Genomic DNA, 19,915 nt, shown 5'->3' with positions numbered 1-19,915 from the left:
ACACAATAATGCACATAAACAATTTATCATAATCAGTTTGGTTATACAGAGAAACATTAGTACATCAAAATAATGTAAAACAGAGACCATCAAGCCCATAGTTTACAGCCCTTCTAGGCTTGACTGGCTTCTTCACTCCTAATGGGACATCTGGCCATATGGAATCCTGGAAAAGAGGCTTGCACTGCTGCTGCCACCAGGCAATGTCTGTTCATCCGAAACACGATCTTACTATGTAGTTCAGGCTGGCCTTGAACTCTTGATCTTCCTGGGAATACAGACATGGACTACCCTACGTGGCTCAACCAAGCAACTTTGATGTCATGTCCTTCCTCTTTCTGCACATGTAAGTGTTACTATAGCTGATCAGGTCCACCTGCAGCCATATGAAGAACAGACTGTTTTCTAACCTTTAAGTATATCCATTTCTCTAGCCTGTTTCCTATTTGTTTTCTAATTTTGCATTTTATTTTCATTTCTGGGTTTGTGTTTCTGTGTACATGCAGCTGAGTGTAGGTGATGTCAGGGGTCAGAGCAAGACATTGGATCCCCAGGAGCTGGGTTACAGGCAATTTTGAGTTGCCTGACGTGAGTACAGGGAAGCATGCTCTGCTCCTATGGAAGAACAGCAAGTGCTCTGAACTGATGAGTTGCTATCTTTCGAGCTCCTTGTTCCTATTCTTCATGTGACTTTACATATGAAGAGCCTCACTCAATACAGGTGTAGGATGAAAAATTCATATAGCTAACATTTCAAAAGTATTACAATGATAAAAAAATAGTGACCATCTGACCTCACTTTACCTCGTCCTTATATACACATACATAAATATCTACACTGTGTTTTGGGCTACACTATTTCACTGTGTATTATCTACATGTAAATATTTTAGCATACATCCTCCTAGAATATAGGCATCTTGTAGACTACAGTATTATGGGATAATTCTCTAATATCAAATATGTGGGTTACACTTAAATTTTTTTTAAAATAATTGCTTAAAAATGTTTTGTATAGCTTGCTTCTTGAACTACAATCCAATACCTTTGATATGTTAACATGGGGGGTAAAGGCGGATGAGGCTCTTTTTTTTTTCTTTTTAAACTTTTATTGCATCATGATGAGAAAAGTTACATGATTTCAATTTATCTGAATTTGTTAACATTTAAAACATATTTTTAATTAAATAGAATTGAATCACATTCTTGTTCCCCTTTTGTACCACTGCTCCGCCCATAGACCCCCCTTCAATACCTACAATATCTTTTTTGTTGTATTCCTTAAAGTTTATAAAATATTATAACAATAAAAATAAGTATTATAAAAGTTGTTTGATAAAAAACAATCAATTTAACAGTCTTATGTAGATGCTCGTCTGCAGCAATAGTAAAAATACATTTTTCTCAATATAAATTTTAAATAACTCCAAACATATTAGCTGTATACTTAAAAAATAATACATCACTACTAGTATTTTCTTAAATGAACATGAATATATAAAGTATTTTTGTTTGTTTTGTATTAAGTAGAGTTTAAAATCTTGGCTCTTACTGTGGTACAAGCCCAAAATAAGAACAATTTTTAGACATTGGGCTTCATTGTAATGAGGCTGTACTTCAATGACCCTCACATCACCGAGGGTAAGGCTCTTATACGCATTTATATTTTCCAAAAATACTGAACACAATTTACCTGGTCAAAAAAAAAAAAGGTATTCGTCTCTAAATCCGACTCCATGAATTTCTGAAGAATAGTCCTGAAAGGTGGAGGAGACTTACCTGGGGGGCTGAGAAGCTGAAGAACCTCAGTGTGCTCCAAAGCCTGGAGGAAGTCGCTCAGTTCTGTGACTGTACAGCCTTTGTCACCCATCAGTTTCAGTAAACACAAACTTGGGCTTCCCTCTGGCTCCAATACTTTAAGAGAACACTGTTCCAGGTCCAGGCAACTGAAACAAAGAGTTAATTCATGATATGTCTAATATGTAGCTGGACCATTCACTGTAGGTGCTATACAGAAAAAAACCTTGGGTGGTAGGAAACTAGTTACATTATGAAAGCTAGGGCTCTTCCCTCCTCTCCTTCCTCCTCCAGCATTCCTTTCTCTCTCTAGTATCTTCCCCTCTTCAGCTCCTATAATTATTAAGTCTGAAGGATGGGAGAAAAATTTAGTCTTGATACAGATCAAACTTTTATCATTCAATTGAAAGTGAGGAAAAGGCCAGAAATTGTCTTTACTCCTTCCTTCTTTCCTATGATTTATTTAGAGACAGGGTCTTACTATGCAGCTCTAGCTGGCCTGGAACTCAAAATACAGACCAGGTGACCTTGAATTCAGAGAGCTATCTGTCTCCCAAGTGCTGAGTGCTAAGTCACCACACCGGGTCTCTTTTTATTCTCCCCTTCCCTCTTTCTTCCCCCTCGCCCTCTCCCTCCTTTCCTCCCCTCTCCTCTTCCCCCCCTTTCTTCTTCTTCCTCCTTTAGTTTTTGTTGTTGTTGTTGTTGTTGTTTTTTGTGACAGGGTTTTTCAGTGTAGCCCTGGCTGTCCTAGAACTCACTCTGTAGACCAGAGCTACCACTGCCTCCTAAGTGCTGGGATTAAAGGTGTGCACCACCACTGACCAATCTTTTTTTTTTTTTTTTAACAAAGAAAGTATTTTTATTTGTGTATGACAGACTCTACAGTTAACAGATGCTGTCACTATCAAGGCACAAAAGGTCTGATAGTCACGATCAGATTCAACCTCCCTTGATTACTTTAGAGAGCACTTCTGATACTTTAGAGATTCACTTCAAGGTGAATCTTAAGCATGATATGTGTCCAAGTAACATAATTACAATTCCTTTAACTTTTTTTTAAAAGATAAAGTAGAATATGGCCCAAAATGAAGGCACTAACTAGTAGGCCAGATGCTGCTATTGTTTGAAAAGAATAAGCCCCTCGTCTCATGAGGTCAAAATAGGATGAACAGATATGAACAGTGTGAGAAGTATTAAGAACATAGAAGCTAATATCTCAAAAAGACACTGAATAGGATAATCAATGTTATAAAGTCAGCAACTGAAAAAGGCATAAGAAGCCCTTGTCAAAGATCATGTATTAGAAGTAAATTACTAAGTTTTCAAATGACTATGATATTCGTAAGTACATGAGAGCAGTATACAAAATACACATTTTAAGATTCAGAAGTTTACCAGGTACTGACTGACACATGAAATTAATATGCCATTTCATCAGATATAACCAAGGGATGTCTCAATTCATACAGAGAAAAAGCTTAATAGGCAAAGTTGTCCTTCCTAACAAGAAGCAAAGATCAAATTAAAGTTAAATATTTCTGTTCCAAAACAAGGTATAGAGAGAAGAGTAGGACTCTGTATCATTTTGCTTGACTGATGTTCTGCATGGGCACTCACTGGCTTAGGGCTAAGGTGATGTGTAGACACACCCAACTTTCATCTTTCCTTTTTTAGTTATGTTCTTATAAGAGTGTCCTTTGATGTGGTTTTTTTATAAACTTGAATTTGGAATTTAAAGAATTTCTTTATCACTGAAACAGGTGAACTTTGCTTCTAAAATTTATCTTTAGGTGCTAGAGAAATGGCTTAGTGGGAAAGTGGAGAAGAGAACTCAGCATTCCTCTATAGATCTAAGTTCAGTTCCTAGCACCCATATTACAGATCTAAGTTCAGTTCCTAGCACCCATGTTACAGATCTACGTTCAGTTCCTAGCACCCATGTTACATAGCTTGCAACCACCTATAACTCTAGCTCCAGAGAATTTTTTTTTCACTTCAGACAAGAAAAGCAAGTGGAAGGTTTTAAGTAGAGGAACACGACTAACTTAAGGTTTTTTATTTTATTTTATTTTACTGTTTTAGGTTCAGGGTGGCTTCAGGCTTAAAATGTTTTGTGCCTCAGTCTCTCCAGTGCTAGAATTACATGTTGTACTTATCACACCTCACTTACCTTTTATTTGAGACAGGATTTCTGTATCCCAGGCATGTCTCACAGTCCCTATGGAGAGGACCTTTAACTTCTAATTCTCCTGCCTCTACCTTCCAGATGCCAAATACAGGCATTTGCTACCATATGTGGTTTATATGTTGCTGGGGATGGAACCCATGCACTCTAGGCAAACACTCTATCAACTGAGCTACAATCCCAACTTGCTTATTAATATTCGGAAAGAGGCATTGCTACTGTTGTGTTTAGGACAGGCTGGAATGGGAAGTAAAGGAGAGAGAAATGAAGAAACTACTGGAAGGAATTGGGTGAGATATGTAGGCTTACCCTTAACCTTATATGGCAGTGGATACCATACTCTAAATATATACTGAACATAGAGCAATCAAGAATTACTGACAAAAATGATGTGTATACAAGTAAAAATCAGGGATAACTGGATTTTTGGGTCTGAACAACTGGAGAGATGTAGTAGTTACTTAGATACAGAAAGCTAAGGGAAGGAGGTTTATAGGAGAGTACCTATTACATTTAGGACATGTTACATTTAAGATGCCTATTGATCACTTGAGGAGATGGCAATAGCCATCTACATACATATATCTGAGAAAAGCAGATATTCTGGTTGTAATCAGCTTGACGGAACTCAAAACCCTGAGTGAAGGAGAGTGTCAGGAGAAGCCTAGGTAGAAAAGCACTTAGAAATGGAAGCATGAGTTCCTGCATGCTTCAAACTTCAGACTGATGAGAGAGATAACGGGGTACACTTTGATTCATCTTTTTAATATGTTTCCATTTTTATCATCATCTGCTCGCGAGGGTAGGACTTCTGTAGCTAAAGAACATCTTGTCCACTGCAGACAAGCAGCAGCAGATGGTTTTCCCTTGGCTCATATTCCACAGCTCCACTCTCAAGCACTCTGCTTAGGGGACTTAAGACACTTTAAAGCTTTCTGAAGGTTCTGCCAATCCTTGTAGTTTAGCTGTTCCACTCACCACCAATTAACATATGTTGGCACACTGAGAGTCTGTCTAAACTAGAAGAAGGCAGCACCCAATTTTATCCAAGCAGAGAGGAACATGCCTGTAAGTCCTGCACCTAAGGGCAGAGGAAGATTTCTTTGTGTTCATGGTTAGCTCAGTCTACATGACACGTTCCAGGTTAGCCAGGGCTATAGAGATCCTGTCTTTAAAGTACCTGATATTAGATCAGTTTGAACAGAATCAGGGTCAGTAGTTATTGGGAACTAGACTACATGTAAAGATTCAATCTGAATCATCAATAATCACACCAATAATCACATCATTAATCAGTTGCAAAAACCATTTTCGATATTCCTAATCTCTGGGGGCAGTGCAGAATGGACTCTTGCTATGATTTATATTATTAAGTTCTCATGTAATTTAAAGAAATCTGTAAAGACTGAGGGGAAAATGTGACAAGAGGCTGAGCACAGTGGCACTGAAAATGCAGAATGGAGAGGATCACAAGTTTGAGGCTAGCCTGGTCTATGTAGTAAAAGACCTGGTCTCAAACCAATAAAAAAGAAAGAGAAAAATAAACAAAAAAGGCAAAAAAATTGAGATTAGGGCTGTGAATACACTGACTAAAAAACACTTCACATTCTCCTATGACCTGTTACATAGCCTCAACCAGACTCTCACTGCAACTGGGGGAAAAGGCCTTTATGACCTTCTGTTATCAGATGCCTTCCTTTCAATAGTATGAAGTCATTTGAACTTTCCAGAAAATACTAAACATAGTAATAAGAATCACCCGCTGGCCCTGTGTATCCCTTTGGCTCATATACTCCAGCGTCAAGTTTTCAGTGCTAACGTCCATTATTGTTTTTGGGACAGCGTCCTATTATGTAGCCCTGGCTAGCAGAGAACTCACATTGATCTGCCTACCTCTGCTTCCTAAATACAATTAGTGTGCACCACTCTATCTGGCTTTCAGTACTAACTTTTAATGGCAACTGATTCTTCTAATCTCAACTGGTATGAGTTTAGTATTTCCAGATTCTCCAACCCTCCCAACCCCAATTAACCCACACGGAGCTATCAAACCCCCAACTTGGAAGACTCGGGATGAAACTATAAAACAGTTTTATATAAACACTGTATCAGACTCTCTACCTTGACTTCTAAGACTCTAAAACTGAACAATAAGTAACTGGCCTTCTTTCCATACTACTCTTTCTAAAGTGGCTTCAGACTTTTCTCTAAGTTCCTCCCCAAACAATGGTTAACACTGTAGTTTATGTATCAAAACTGTACTGAAAGCTTAGGAAGAAAAACCTAATCCCGGCATTAAGTACCCACTCCTTTTACAGTCTAGGAGCCACGCTTCTTTGATGCAGGGCTTGGTATATTGACTTTTATGTCTTCATCACCAGGTAGGCTCTCTCCAGGAAGCCCAGGGCCTTCCCTAACTGGATTTACAATGAACACTATAACACTCTGCAGATCTACCCACAAAGGAAACAATTTTTTGTATTATGTAAGTCTAGAAGTTGAGAAAGTTATGAAGCTTGAGGGATACTTTGGACCTACTTTGTATAACCCAAAGCCCAAGGTATGTTTCCTAGAACAGAGCTCATGCCCTCTGTCTGCTCAGCTTTACCAGCTCATTGTTTGTCTGACCTCTTCTCCCAGACAAGGGCTCAGGCACCCGACCCTGGTCTTGAACTCCTTGATCCTTCTGCCTCTACCTCCCAAGTGCTAGGATTACAGGTATGTGTCCAGCTTGGTTTGTCATTTTCTGATTTTTTTTTTTTTTAAAAATCAGGCAACATGAGCCTTTTTTACTTGAGTATTAATCCCATAGCAACATTACTCTTTGCCTCAATCCTAAACTCTGAAGCTCACAGTTGTTGGGAATGTTAAAGCAGATAATGCTTTTAAACAGCACACTCTATATATTATGTGTTCAGTAGATGATATCATTTACACTCAACTTAGCATTCCATATTTTTCTGTGATTGCCCCCAAATAATGGTTGATTAGAACTTCCAGCTAGGGCTGGAGAGATGGCTTGGCAGTTAAGTGCACTGACTGCTCTTCCAGAGGTCCTGAGTTCAAATCCCAGCAACCACATGGTGGCTCACAACCATTCGTAATGGGATCTGATGTGTCTGAAAATAGCTACAGTGTACCTACATATAATAAATATATAAATCTTAAAAAAAAAAAAGAACTTCCAGCTAATAAGAAGCACTCAACAAATACAATTTTGAACAAAGGACTTCTCTCTCTACTTAAAGAGAAGTTCTTTTGCCTAAGAGAAGTTCTATGTATAGCACAAAATAAGAAATGACTTCTGTTCCTAAGCTTATAAAGATGTATAAAAATAATTACAGTAAAAGTCAATGCTTAGTTATTTGACAAGAAAATGGAGGAGTTAAAGGACAGGCTGAAATCTTGACAACAGTACAAAGCAGTGGTCCAAAGTTGTGTTAGGGAACACCTACTGCAGTTCTTAAGACTACTTTCATGTTATTTATAAGGTTAAAGCATCTTTTTATAATAGTATTAAGATCCTATTTCCTATTTATTCTTAAAGGAAAAGTTTCTAGAGTTCTGATACTTATGAGACTGCAAAAGAATGAATCAAATATAGAAAAGCATAGAGCTTTGCAATTAAATTAAGGCACCATAAAGAAGTTCAAGGCATTCAGCAGTCTGAGGCAAGAGGACTGCAGCAAGATCCAGATCAGACTGGTTGGTAGTAGTGTTTCAGGCCACCTCAGGCTACATACAGTGAGAGCCTGTCTCAAAGACCAAGAAGAAAAAGATGCCAATATATGATGATGCCAGTTTGAAATCCCAGCATCAAGGAGACTGAAACAGGAGGACAGAGAAATCTGAGGACAGGTTAAACTACATAGCAAGACCTTGTTTAAAAACAAAAAACCAAACCAAACCTAACCAAAGCAAGCAAGCAACCAACCAACCAAAACCCCCAAAGCAACAGATTTAAATAATGTTAACCAATGCTCTCTATTTATTTTTGGACAATTTTTTTCTGAAGAAAAAAAACTTGACATCATTTCTGCTACCATGTAAGAATTACTTTTAAGATAAATATTTTTACGAGTTATTAGTTTTACTTTCAAATAGAGTATCCGTACACGCCTGCAAAAAATATATAGAATGCACACAAAAGCTATCTGTGGTCTTCAATAATTCTCAGGAGGGGAGAAGTCTTGACATCCCAAATTTTAAGAATCCTTGACTGTGGCACCAGGTCACGTCAGTGATCCCTTTCCTTAGCAGGAAAAGTCGTTTAATGTTTCTTTTTTAAGAGTCTAATGTTCACAGGGAAGATTGGTAAACTCGTGGGACTGAAGAGGATGACGAGTTTACATCCAGTCTGTTCTCTCCTGTGTCTCTACTTAACCTCTAGGGACCCCTGCACGCTTCACCCCTTACCTGCCCGAGTCCTTCCAGACTGCCCTTTGGGTACCGATCCAGAGCTGTTTACACATCCCTGCCTTTTGCTTTAAACCCCACTGGATTACAACCCTGCAGATAGGCGTTCCTGCACTTAACACAACCTGCGTCAACGAGCAGGGATCGCTTTCCAGCTTCAGGGGCGGAGGGTCGGGAAGATGTTCAGAGGCCACTGGGCCACCAGGGCCAGTCCCTTCCCGAGCCCGGAGCCCACGTCGATCTCGCGCGACTCCTTACCGCGGAGCACACCCCTCCGCCCTCTTGAGGGTCCCGCTCACCTGAGCCGGAGGCGTCCCCGACTGCCGGCCACCTCGGCCAGCTGCCGCCAGCCCCGGCCCTCCGGAGCGCGGTCCAAACTCTCGCTGAGCCTCCGCAGCAGCGGCTCCGGCAGGCGGTTGAGAGTTGCGCCGGCTGGAGGGGAGATCGAAGGTCCCGGGGACGCGGTCGGGGGCTGCTGCACAGCCAGGGGAGGGGAGGCCTGCAGCGGCTGCCCCCACAGCGACATGGCTACGCCGGTGGCCTCGACTGCCCAGCTGCCGCCGGTCACCTCGGGCCTCGGCGTCCGTGCACCTTCCGCTTGCCTCCCGCCGTCCCGGGGAGTCGCAGGAGCGGAAGGAGAAGTCGCCGCACAGCTAGGCCCTCACAGGAAGAAGCACTGCTCCCCGGCCGCGAGACAGGTTCCCTATAGTGAAGGCGCGCGGCGAGCTAGTCGAAGAGAGGGGCGGGCTTCGGGGGCGGGGCCTGCTCGTGTGTGGGCGGGGCTTGAGTGGAGCTTCTCCAGTGGCAAGGAGAGATAAGTTCGGGGGCGGGGCATAGGGTGGGGCACGCTCATTAGAGCAACGTTTTGGGGGTGACAGGGGCGGAGCAATGGGAGGAGCCTGGCTTCGGGCTATGGGCCACTACTAGCTCAGTCACGGGGAAATGCTAGCCTTTGGGGCGGGGCATAGTATGGGCGGGGCGTGAGGCCACACCTCCTTTGCCGCTTCTGAGTCGGCGGAGCAGGAAGGGATGGGTGGATTTAGTTGTTGGAGGAAGCGGTGGAGAGACTGCCACAGCTAGGAAGCCTGCGGCGTAGGAGCTTCCCGGGACCGTGGGAGGAGGACGCTTACCTCACACCAGAGAGGGTAGCACGCGCTTCCCGGAGGCGCCCCCCACGCGCGTCCGCACTCCGCAGATCTTGGGGCTTGCGTATGTGCGGAGTCCGCCAGCTCTCCACATTGGGCAACCTCAAACGTTTCCTCTGCCAGTGGAGGGTGTTTGCCAGAGGGAAGTAATGGTGGAGCTGGAGATTCAGATACTCAGAAGGGAATTGATGGAAATCTTTTCGAGAGGTTTTTTTTTTTCCTTTTTGGTTTTTGAGACAGGGTTTTTCGGTATAGCCCTGGCTGTCCTGGAACTCACTCTGTAGACCAGGCTGGGCTCAAACTCAGAAATCCACCTGCCTCTGCCTACCAAGTGCTGGGATTAAAGGCATGAGCCACCACCGCCCGTCCTCGAGAGTTTTTAAAAGACTGAGTTTGTTATCGGAGGGTTTAACCGTGCAGTTCGGTGGTGGGGCGCTCTAGTCTAGCGTGTTCATCCTCAGCTCCACAACAGTGAGCAACAAACCCCAGAAACTTCTGGTGTATTTTAACTAATTAGGTCCTGGAAATAATTTATCTTAGCAGTGATGGTGTGGTGTCCTCGGATCAAACTGTCACACACAGTGTTCATATTCCAAGCAGTTCCCCTGGATTATATAGACTAACAGTTCTCAACCCGTGGGTCATGACCCCTGGCAGGGAGGGGGGAGTAGTCAAATGTCCCTTTCACTGGTGTCGACTAAAACCATTGTTTTCCATTCCAGTACATAACAGTAGCAAAATTACAGTTATGAAGTGGCAACAAAAAGTTATGTTTGGGGGGAATCACCACAGCATGAGGAACTGTATTAAAGCACCAGGAAGGCTGAGAACCACTGATCTAGGCTAAGCTTGACAGGATCCATTCTTTTTTTTTTGGTTTTTTTGAGACAGGGTTTCTCTGTAGCTAGCTGTCCTGTAGACCAGGCTGGCCTCGAACTCAGAAATCCACCTGCCTCTGCCTCCCAAGTGCTGGGATTAAAGGCATGGACCACCACTGCCCGGCAGAACTCACTCTTAAACTCTAGCCTCACCTCATCCATAGCAAAGGCTGTTTGTTAACCCTTTGGAAACTATAGGCTTGTTTGACACAGGAACAAATAACTGGTGGCCAGTCAGGTAGTTCTAAGATACAATCCTTTCCTGCCCAGTTTACCTTGCCTTTAGTTTTTCATCACTCCAGCCAGACAGCAGGGTTTTCTGCAGCAGCACTTTGAATGACCAGATTCTCATAGTTGTTGGTAAGGTGCCAGTTTTCTGTACATGTTCCACCATGTTCTAGTACAGCCACTCACTGAGGTGTGTGTGTGTGTGTTTTAAAGTCTAGTTTAAGTTCAGAGTTCATGGGTGTAATGACTAAGTATGAATGTGGATTCAGAAAGATCTGCTAGGTTCTGATCTTTATGACTTTGCTAAGTTGGTTTCTGTCCCTCACCAGTTAAAATGGAACTGAATTATATTATATAGAATTATTGCCAGGATGAAAACATTTGATGCTGTTAAAAAAACACTCAATTCAATGACTGGCACATACCAGATACTCACCGCGTTACCCTTCCCAGTACAGAGGCCCATTTCACATTTAACCTGAATTGGAAACTTTCGCCATCTTTTTTAGTGCTTATGTTTTTCTCAATCATTGGACAATAATTTCCTATTATCTATGTGTGCATTATGGACATTAAAAACCTTTTAGATGTGTGTGTGTGTGTGTGTGTGTGTGTGTGATAGAGTCTCATGTAGTCCAGGCTGCCCTTAAACTTCTTCCCTGCTTCACCTCCTGAGAGCTGGAACTGTAGGTATTCACCACCGTGCACAGTTCTATGTAAACCTGGGAAGGGAGCCCAAGATCTATCATGTGCTAGATAAGCACTCTTTCAGCTGTATTACATCTCCCCCACCCTAAGTTTTCTAATCTCCTGGCATTCTACATTTTAATTTAAACTCAATAGACTTTATTTTCCCTTCCGAGCCCAGTCGTCCACTGGAGCAAGTTGTGGCTTATGTGGCTTCTTCTATGTGAAAGGGTCCTAGATGCATACTCACGCTCTTCACCCTGTGGCTAGCCCTTCTGGTTTCGGCCCATGTTTACCCCGTATAGCTCAGCGGAGTACCACGTTGACCCCCTATTCCTTCCCCTGCTCTCCACGTGCCTCCCACATCTCCCACCTCCTAATCTGCTCAGTCACCTTTACCACTACTCTCCACTCAGTCCTTTGACAGACCTTGCATTTTTATGGTTGATCTATTTCTCCTCTTAATAAAAATCCTCATATTTCTCCACCACCTAATTTTCACTTCTGGGGCGTATGTGTGAGTTCATAGTTTGATGCTGCTGTGTATTACAGATATCCACGTGGGTGAGTTATTGAACTTGTCTGAGCTTTAATTTCTGTGCCCTTAAATGGTAGAAGATACTGGTATCTATCAAGATAATGACTGGGAGAAGTAGACACACACGTTACTTAAGGGTGGGAATGCCTTCTGAGAAAGGCATCATGAGGTGACTTCTGCTGTGTGAACCAAGTCTCATGGGACAACAGGTGCAGTCTGTTGTTAATTTAGTTTAATTTCTGTTGCTGTGGTGAACGGCACTAGCAGAAACAATTTCGGGAGGAAAGGGTTTATTTCATCTTACCATCATCAAGGGAAGTCAGGGCAGGAACCCATGCAGAGCCCATATAGAGAATGTGGCTTACTGGTTTGCCTCCATGGCTCGCTCAGATTGCATTATTATACAGCTGCTTAGCGATGGCACTGCCCACAGTGAACTTGTCCCTCCTACACCAGTCAAGAACGCGTCCCTCAGACTTGGCCTACTGGCGTTCCGATAAGGGCTTTTCTCAATTGAGATTCCTTCGTCTCGGATGACCCGGGTCTCACGATGTTGCCCAGGCTGGCGTGCATTGGCTGTTCACAGGCGCAATCCTACTACTGTTCAACACGGGAGGTTTGACCTGCTCCGTTTCCAGCCTGGGCCAGTTCACTTCTCCTTAGTCATCTTCGTATTCCCCCACTCTAGAGAGGTCACCATATTGCTGCTGAATTTAGTGCTCACACCTGATCAGCATTGTGCACTACAGCCCAGAACTGGACTCAAGCAATCCTCCTGTCTCAGCTTCCTGGGTAACTGGGACTACAGGCGTGCACCACTGCACCTGGCAACCCTAGCTTTTCTTAAGCTGATGAAACCAACCAACCAACCAACCAAACAAACAAACAAAAACCCAACAAAACAAAACAAATAACCCCCAAACCAAAAAAAAAAAAAACAAAAAAAACAAAAAACCTAATCAGCTTAGTTGTGGACCACAGTGTTATGTGGTATATATCTGTTTTATTACTTTTTAAAGTTTGACATATTAGTTTTAGGAACAATTTAATAACGTAGCTTCTTTTTCCCTATCAACAATTATATTCGAGTAAAGGCTGGAGAAAATTTGTGAGCAGAGACATGGCTATGAGTTTTGATTTTTTAAATCTCAGGTTAAAAATCCATGTTCTTATCATGCGTGCGTGTTCACAGAGGAGCAAACATGTGTCGGTCAGAAGACAACTCTCAAGAGTCGGTTTCCGTCTTCCTTGGCTTGAACTCAGGTTATCAGGTTTGGCAGCCAGTGCCTTTACTGAGTGAGCCTTCTCACTGGCCTTTAAATGTTCCTGAAAGATCATGCATGTGGACAGATAATACAGATCCTTGGGAGTTTTTTTGTATTGGCTGAAAGGGATAAAAGCCTTTGTGAATTCAGACAATTTGCCAGAAGTTCATGGTTGCATTCTTTTTTTTTTTTATTAGATATTTTCTTTATTTACATGTAAATTTCTCCCTTCCCAGTTTCCCCTCTAAAAAACAAAGAAACAAACAAAAACAACAAAAACAAACCCCAGCTGCCTCCCCACTCCCTATGCCTGCCACCCCACCCTCTCCTGCTTATAGGCCCTGGCATTCCCCCACACTGGGGCACAGAACCTTCACAGGGCTGAGGTCCTCTCCTCCCATTGATGATCGAATTTGCAATCCTCCACTATACACACGCTGCCAGAACAATCAGTCCCCCTGTGTGTACTCCTTGGTTGGTGGTTGAGACTCTGGGAGCTCTGAGGGTACTAGTTAGTTCTATAAAAGTTTGATGATGTAATCTTAAGAAGACTCATGGATGTGGACACCGACTCAGAGGTTTTTTTTTTTTTTTTTTAACATAATTTGACTGTAGATGTCAACCAAAAAGGACAGATAGTACATAAATGAATTGGTCCTACTTGGTATGGGAGAATAGCTACCGGCCTTTGGATTTGCATATACTGAAAGTAAGGGAAAATCAAAACAATGAAAGCTACATGGTATTCATGGTCTTCATCCCTTTCTCTATGCCTACAAGCTCCATGCCTACCCCCCCTCCCCGACTCACCCCTGAGATGAAGCCGTGGAGGCTACACTCAGGCACAACACTAGCCACATCCCTTGCAGCCCATTCCGGCTGAGGTTTCCTAAAGAGCTGAGGGGATTATCTTATTTTGATTATGATTTAGGCAGAGTAGCTAAGTGTTCCACTCCAGTGTTCCACACCCTACTTTCATAACAAACTATCTAGACCTAAATGCTTCTATTTACTATGAAGACTACCCTTGTCTAAACTCATCCATCCAATTACCATCCAATATTCACCAGGTACCTCGTCCTGTTGGAGGGTAGTTTTGTCTTAAGTTGAATTCATGAACCTCAACAAATCCACAATGAACATATGACAATGACTTCAATTCAAGTCATTATCTCGTGAGAGAATCAAAAGGAATCAATTTAACTCATTATCTAGTGAGGGAAGATATTCCAATGATGTGGTTAATAGTGATAAATACACAAGTGTTGCCTCACAGACTCAAAACTGGCCTTTTTCTTTCCTCCACAGGGAAAGAGGGAATCTTTATATGTATCTGCCGCTTTACAGAATTTACTAACGAGCAGGAATTGCTTACATTGCTGCCAGGTTTCCAAGTTCCCTTCTGCTTTTCAGTGTTATGAGGTGGTCTAGTCAAAGACAACTCTCTGAAGTTGAGTAGGAGGAAGACCAATGGGAAAGCACGAGGAAGTGAATTGCCATAGGAACGTTGTTGAACTGTGCTTGGTTCAGAAGAACTGGAGACACACAAGACAAAGGGCAGAGACCAGGGCAAAGGAAAAGAGTGGAAATGCAATATGTCCCACCTGTGGACTAAGTCATCATAGGTTTGACCTGCTAGAGAGGGTCAGTGTGTTCTATAAGATACTTTTTAATAGAACATAGATTTCTTTTTAACTTCATAATATTTAAAAGGAAAAGTCTGTTGAGTTATTGATTTTCCAATAGTTTAATAAGGGTCATGCCAAATTTATTGAAGTTAAAATGTGATTTTTCTCTAATTAAATTACCAAGGCCACAAGTGGCACGTGAGGATGTTGAAACCCTAAACGTTGGCAAGACTTTAAAGTTTGAGGAATTCTGATCTCAGCGCGTTATGGGGACTGTTTGAAATACTGTAATCATGAAAGTTCCTTCACTTTTGGATTTTGGAGAACTCAGGCTGTACTGGAGAGAAGACTGGAAGCTCAAGACATCTCAGAGCTGGCTTTGGTGGTGTAGGTCTGAAAAGAGAATACTCAGGAGGTGGTGATAGGAGAATTGACAGTTTAAAATCAGTCTGGGCTCCACAGTGAGACTCTGGGAAAGCAAACTCTAAAGCAAGAACAACCACACAAAGCATTACAATATGGTGTAGTTGGAAAAAATAGTGGTCTTTGCCAAGCGCCATGATTCTAAAAACGGAAAGCAAAACAAGATAAAACACTTAGGTTGAAGGAGGGTACAGAGTTGCTTTTAACCAGTCTTGGTAGTTGTTAGATTTGAATATCAACCATCTCTCACAGGCTCCTGTGTTTGAATACCTGATCCCAGCTGATGGTATGACTTTGGGAAGGGTCTGGAAGCTTGAGGATTTCATCCCTAGCTCTAGAATGGGTTTGCTTAGGGCTGGGCCTTGAGGTTATAGCCAGAGCCCCCCTGCTAGGTCCCAGTCTTTCTACTTCCTTCTCAGGCACCAATATATGAATGAGCAGCCTCATGTTCCCGCCACAGTCCCAGCTACGTCAGGTGCCATCCTTTTCCTTCTCAAACGGTCAGTCAAAGTAAATTCTTCTTCCTTTGAGTTGCTTTGGGTAAGTATGAAAAAAGTAAGGAATGCAGGAAATTAAAACTGAGAAGTAAAGCTATGGCTGGGATAACCCTGACCACGTGGTTTGTATGTATTTGGAAGCAGACCACAGGAGGAATATGGAGAGAGCTTAGAGTGGCCTAGCAAAGCCTTGATATGCTGGCAGCTCACAGTTCTAGGGGTAAAGAGAATGTCAAGGTGGCAGGGTTTTGAGAGAGCTACTTATTTCCTATCCCTAATCAGGAGCAGAGAGCACTGAATGCATGCAGTCTAGTGCTGAGCTTGATTCTTATATAGTTCAGCATCCTCTGCGTAGGGAATGGTGCCACCTACAGTGGCTGGGTCTTCCCACCTCATTTACTGTAATCAAGATAATCCCCCAGAGGCATGCCCACAGACCAACCTAAGCTAGACAGTCCCTCATTGAGACTCCCTTCCCAGGCGGCTCTAGATTGTTTCAAATTGACAAAACTAACAAGTACACTAAGCAGACAAAGTGTGAGAGATGACAGGGTGTTTTAGTTACTGTTCTATTGCTGTGAAGATACACCAAGGCGAATCATTTAAAAGCAAGCATTTAATTGGGGGCTGGCTTACAGTTTCAGAGGGTTAGTCCGTTATCATCATGGCAGGAAGCAGAGGGGCATGGTCCTGGAGCAGCAATAAGAGCTTTATATCCTGATCCACAGGCAGCAGACAGAGAGGGAGACACTGGGCCTGGCCCGAGGCTTTGAAACCTCAAAGCCGGCTCTAAGTGACATACCTCCTCCAACAAGGCCACAACTCCTCATCCTTTCCAATCAGCTAATCAACTGGGAACTAAGCATGCGAATACATGAACTATGGGAACCATTTTCATTCAAACCAACACACAGGATTATAGTGTCTTGCACAGATGTTCTTGAAAGCCACTGAATCTAGGCAATAATATGTGGCAGGGTCAGATTGCATGGAAGGAGTATGGGAGAGGCGATTATATGTAGCTTTAGTTGTAACGGATGGCTCAGGACGTTGTAGATATCAGAAAAATGAGATGCCCGTGGAGGAAAGCTGTCCACAAAGTAGAGCTGCCCAGAGATAGCCTATGTGTGCCTCAGGTGGACTGGTGTTATCCAGACCTGTTGGTGTTCTGATGTTGTTACTACAGATTCAGGATAATGGACATGGGCTATAGAGTTTGTGTTTGCTGGGCTAGGTTTTGGTCTTGCTTTTGTCTAGTATTTTCTTGTGAGAGGTCCATCCCTCCCTTTTGGAATGGGAATGCTCAGTCTCTGCCATAGTATATTGAAATTAAGAATTTAATGCTTTGCTTTGCTGGGGTTCATAGCTGACTGCCTAGCGTCTTTGGAACTGTAAGCCTTTAAAAAAGTATTTCTTTTTTCATTCCACCTATCTTTCTTGTGTGTGCTGCAGGTGTTGGGGGCATATTGTGCAATGATGTGTATCTTAGGAGGCCCTAAGACAACTTGTAGGAGTCTGTTCTTGTCTTCTGCCACATGTACCTTGGGGATACATGGTGGCACACACCTTTATCTGCTGAGCTATCTTTTAAGGTTGGATCAAAAATCTACAGCACAATGAGATAGCATGAACCTATGAGAACCCATGTCAACATTTGAATTAAAATGTCCTCTCCTGTCTCATGTGTTTGATCGCCTGGCCTTCTACTGGTGGTGTTCTGGAAGACTGTAGACCTTTAGGAGGTGGGCCAGAGCTGGAGAAAGCAAGGCTTCAGCTGCTGTGCCTTGTCTGTCATGATGGAGTATATTCTTATAAACCGCGAGCCCAGATCAACTTTTCCTCTCCTGTTGTTTCTTTCTTTCTTTCTTTTTCCTTTTTTCTTTTTTCTTTTTCTTTTTTGGTTTTTTGAGACAGGGTTTCTCTGTATAGCCCTGGCTGCCCTGGAACTCACTCTGTAGACCAGGCTGGCCTCGAACTCAGAAATCCACCTGCCTCTGCCTCCCAAGTGCTGGGATTAAGGTGTGCGCCACCACTGCCCGGCTTCCTGTTGTTTCTTGTCAGATATCTGGCCACAGTGCTGCCAGGGTGAAGGAATCATGACTGAAAAATTCTAAGGTATTAATTTACGGGTTATTTGGTTCGGGAGGAAGCAAAACAATGCAGTTTTGTTTGTGTATGTATCGCTAAGGATGGATGGACCCAGGTGTGTGTGTGTGTATGTGTGTGCACCAGGGTGAGTATTGTGGTCAGATTTCTTCTTTCACAGTATGTTCCAGAGGTTGAACCCCAACACGCCCACATACACATAAACAGAATGAACACATAAGGAAATGTAATTTCTAAAACATCTGTGATGGTTTGTATATGCCTGGCCCAGGGAGTGGCACTATTAAGAGGTGCGGCCTTGTTGGAGTAGGTGTGTCTCTGTGGGCATGGGCTTAAGACCCTCATCCTAGCTGCCTGGAAGTCAGTCTTCCACTAGCAGCCTTCAGATGAAGATGTAGAACTCTCAGCTCTGCCTGCACCATGCCTGCCTAGATGCTGCCATGTTCCTACAATGATGATAATGGACTGAACCTCTGAACCTGTAAGACAGTGCTAATTAAAGGTTGTCCTTTGTAAGACTTGCTTGGTCATGGTGTCTGCTCACAGCATTAAAACCCTAACTAAGACAACATCTATCTTAAGTCTAGACCCTGCTGCCACATCTCCAGCCTGTCTACACAGCGCTGACTCATGCTGCTCTTTCTGCCACTCCCATTGGTAAGTGCAGATGTTCGAAGCACTGGATTTTCTTCCTTACTCACATACTCAACTACTTTTTACAATTAGTTTTTGAGACAGGCTTGTTATATTGCCAAGACTGGCTTCGAACTCACAATATTGCAGCCACACTCCTACCCCTATATGCTGGGATTATAGGTGTAAGCCACCATACACAGACTCAAACACATTTTTTAAAAAAGATTAATTTATTTATTTTATGTATATGAGTACACTATAGCTGTACAGATGGTTGTGAGCCATCATGTGGTTGCTGGGAATTGAACTTAGGACCTCTGCTTGCTCCACCCCACTTGCTCAGGCCCAAAGATTTATTTATTGTTATATGAAAGTACACTGTAGCTGTCTTCAGACACGAGAGAAGAGGGCATCAGATCTCATTATGGATGGTTATGAGCCATCATGTGGTTTCCGGGATCTGACCTTTGGAAGAGCAGTCAGTGCTCTTAACTGCTGGGCCATCTCTCCAGTCCCAGTCACCTTTCTTTCTTTCTCTCTCTCTCTCTCTCTCTCTCTTTCTTTCTTTCTTTCTTTCTTTCTTTCTTTCTTTCTTTCTTTCTTTCCTTCCTTCCTTCCTTCCTTCCTTCCTTCTTTCATTCATTCTTTGTTTCTTTCTTTCTTTTTTTTTTGGTTTTTTTGACACAGGGTTTTTCTGTATAGCCCTGGCTGCCCTGGAACTCACTCTGTAGACCAGGCTGGCCTTGAACTCAAAAATCTGCCTGCCTCTGCCTTCCAAGTGCTGGGATTAAAGGCATGTGCCACCACCGCCCGGCTTGACACATTTCTCTTTAAACTGTGAAGTATCAAGAGAAAAGGAAGAAGTTCAGTTATTTGGCAGATCTTGATGTGTCAATCCTTGTTCAACTATTTCTTGTTCCCCTTTTCCCCCCAGGTTTATGCTTTTTCACAGAAGCATATGTGTGGAATGTAGAACTGAACTCTTGCAAGGACCCTATATTTATTTTCATCTCTCACTCTCCTCTCCCAACTCCATATACAGAATCCCAATTGATGTCTGCATAGAAACTTGAAAAATCAAAGAAACAGTCTAGATCGTGAATCTTCACTGTCCATTTGACTGGGCTTAAAATCTCTATAGAAGCAGATCCCGGGTGTGTCTATGGGACTGCTTCCAGAAAGCTTTAACTGAGGAGTGGATGCGCCACCAGCCTGTGGGCTGGAGTGTTGACTGAACGGACAGGAGAAAGGCAGCCAATCACCAGTATGTATCGCTCTGCCTCCTGCCGGTGGATGTGACCAGCTGCCTCATGTTCCTACCATGTGCCTTTCCCATTATGAGAGACGATGTCCCTTCTCAAGCTGTGAGCCAAAATGAGTCCTTCTGTACTTACTTCTTCTCAGGTATGTGGTCAGAATAAGAAAAACAACATATAAACAATCTAATCTCCAGAAAGATATCAGAATATATATATATATATATATA

The 19,915-nt window shown here is 42.8% G+C and overlaps 1 protein-coding gene across 2 annotated transcripts in view; it reads right to left on the bottom strand.

The window, feature by feature from the left end:
* The window catches only part of Malt1 (MALT1 paracaspase), a 52,577-nt gene extending 43,458 nt beyond the window's left edge, over positions 1–9,119 (bottom strand). For both annotated transcript variants that reach the window (XM_031365908.1, XM_031365909.1), the window contains exons 1-2: positions 8,698–9,119; positions 1,780–1,946 (exon numbers count right to left, since the gene is read on the bottom strand). In XM_031365908.1, the coding sequence (XP_031221768.1) occupies positions 1,780–1,946; positions 8,698–8,924 (394 nt within the window). In that variant the 5' untranslated portion in view covers positions 8,925–9,119. The remainder of the gene's footprint in view (positions 1–1,779; positions 1,947–8,697) is intronic.
* Positions 9,120–19,915: the final 10,796 nt, after the last annotated feature.

This window comes from Mastomys coucha, unplaced genomic scaffold, assembly GCF_008632895.1.
Source record: "Mastomys coucha isolate ucsf_1 unplaced genomic scaffold, UCSF_Mcou_1 pScaffold13, whole genome shotgun sequence".
In the NCBI taxonomy this organism is placed as follows: domain Eukaryota; kingdom Metazoa; phylum Chordata; class Mammalia; order Rodentia; family Muridae; genus Mastomys; species Mastomys coucha.
This window is presented reverse-complemented; position numbering and strand designations above follow the sequence as displayed.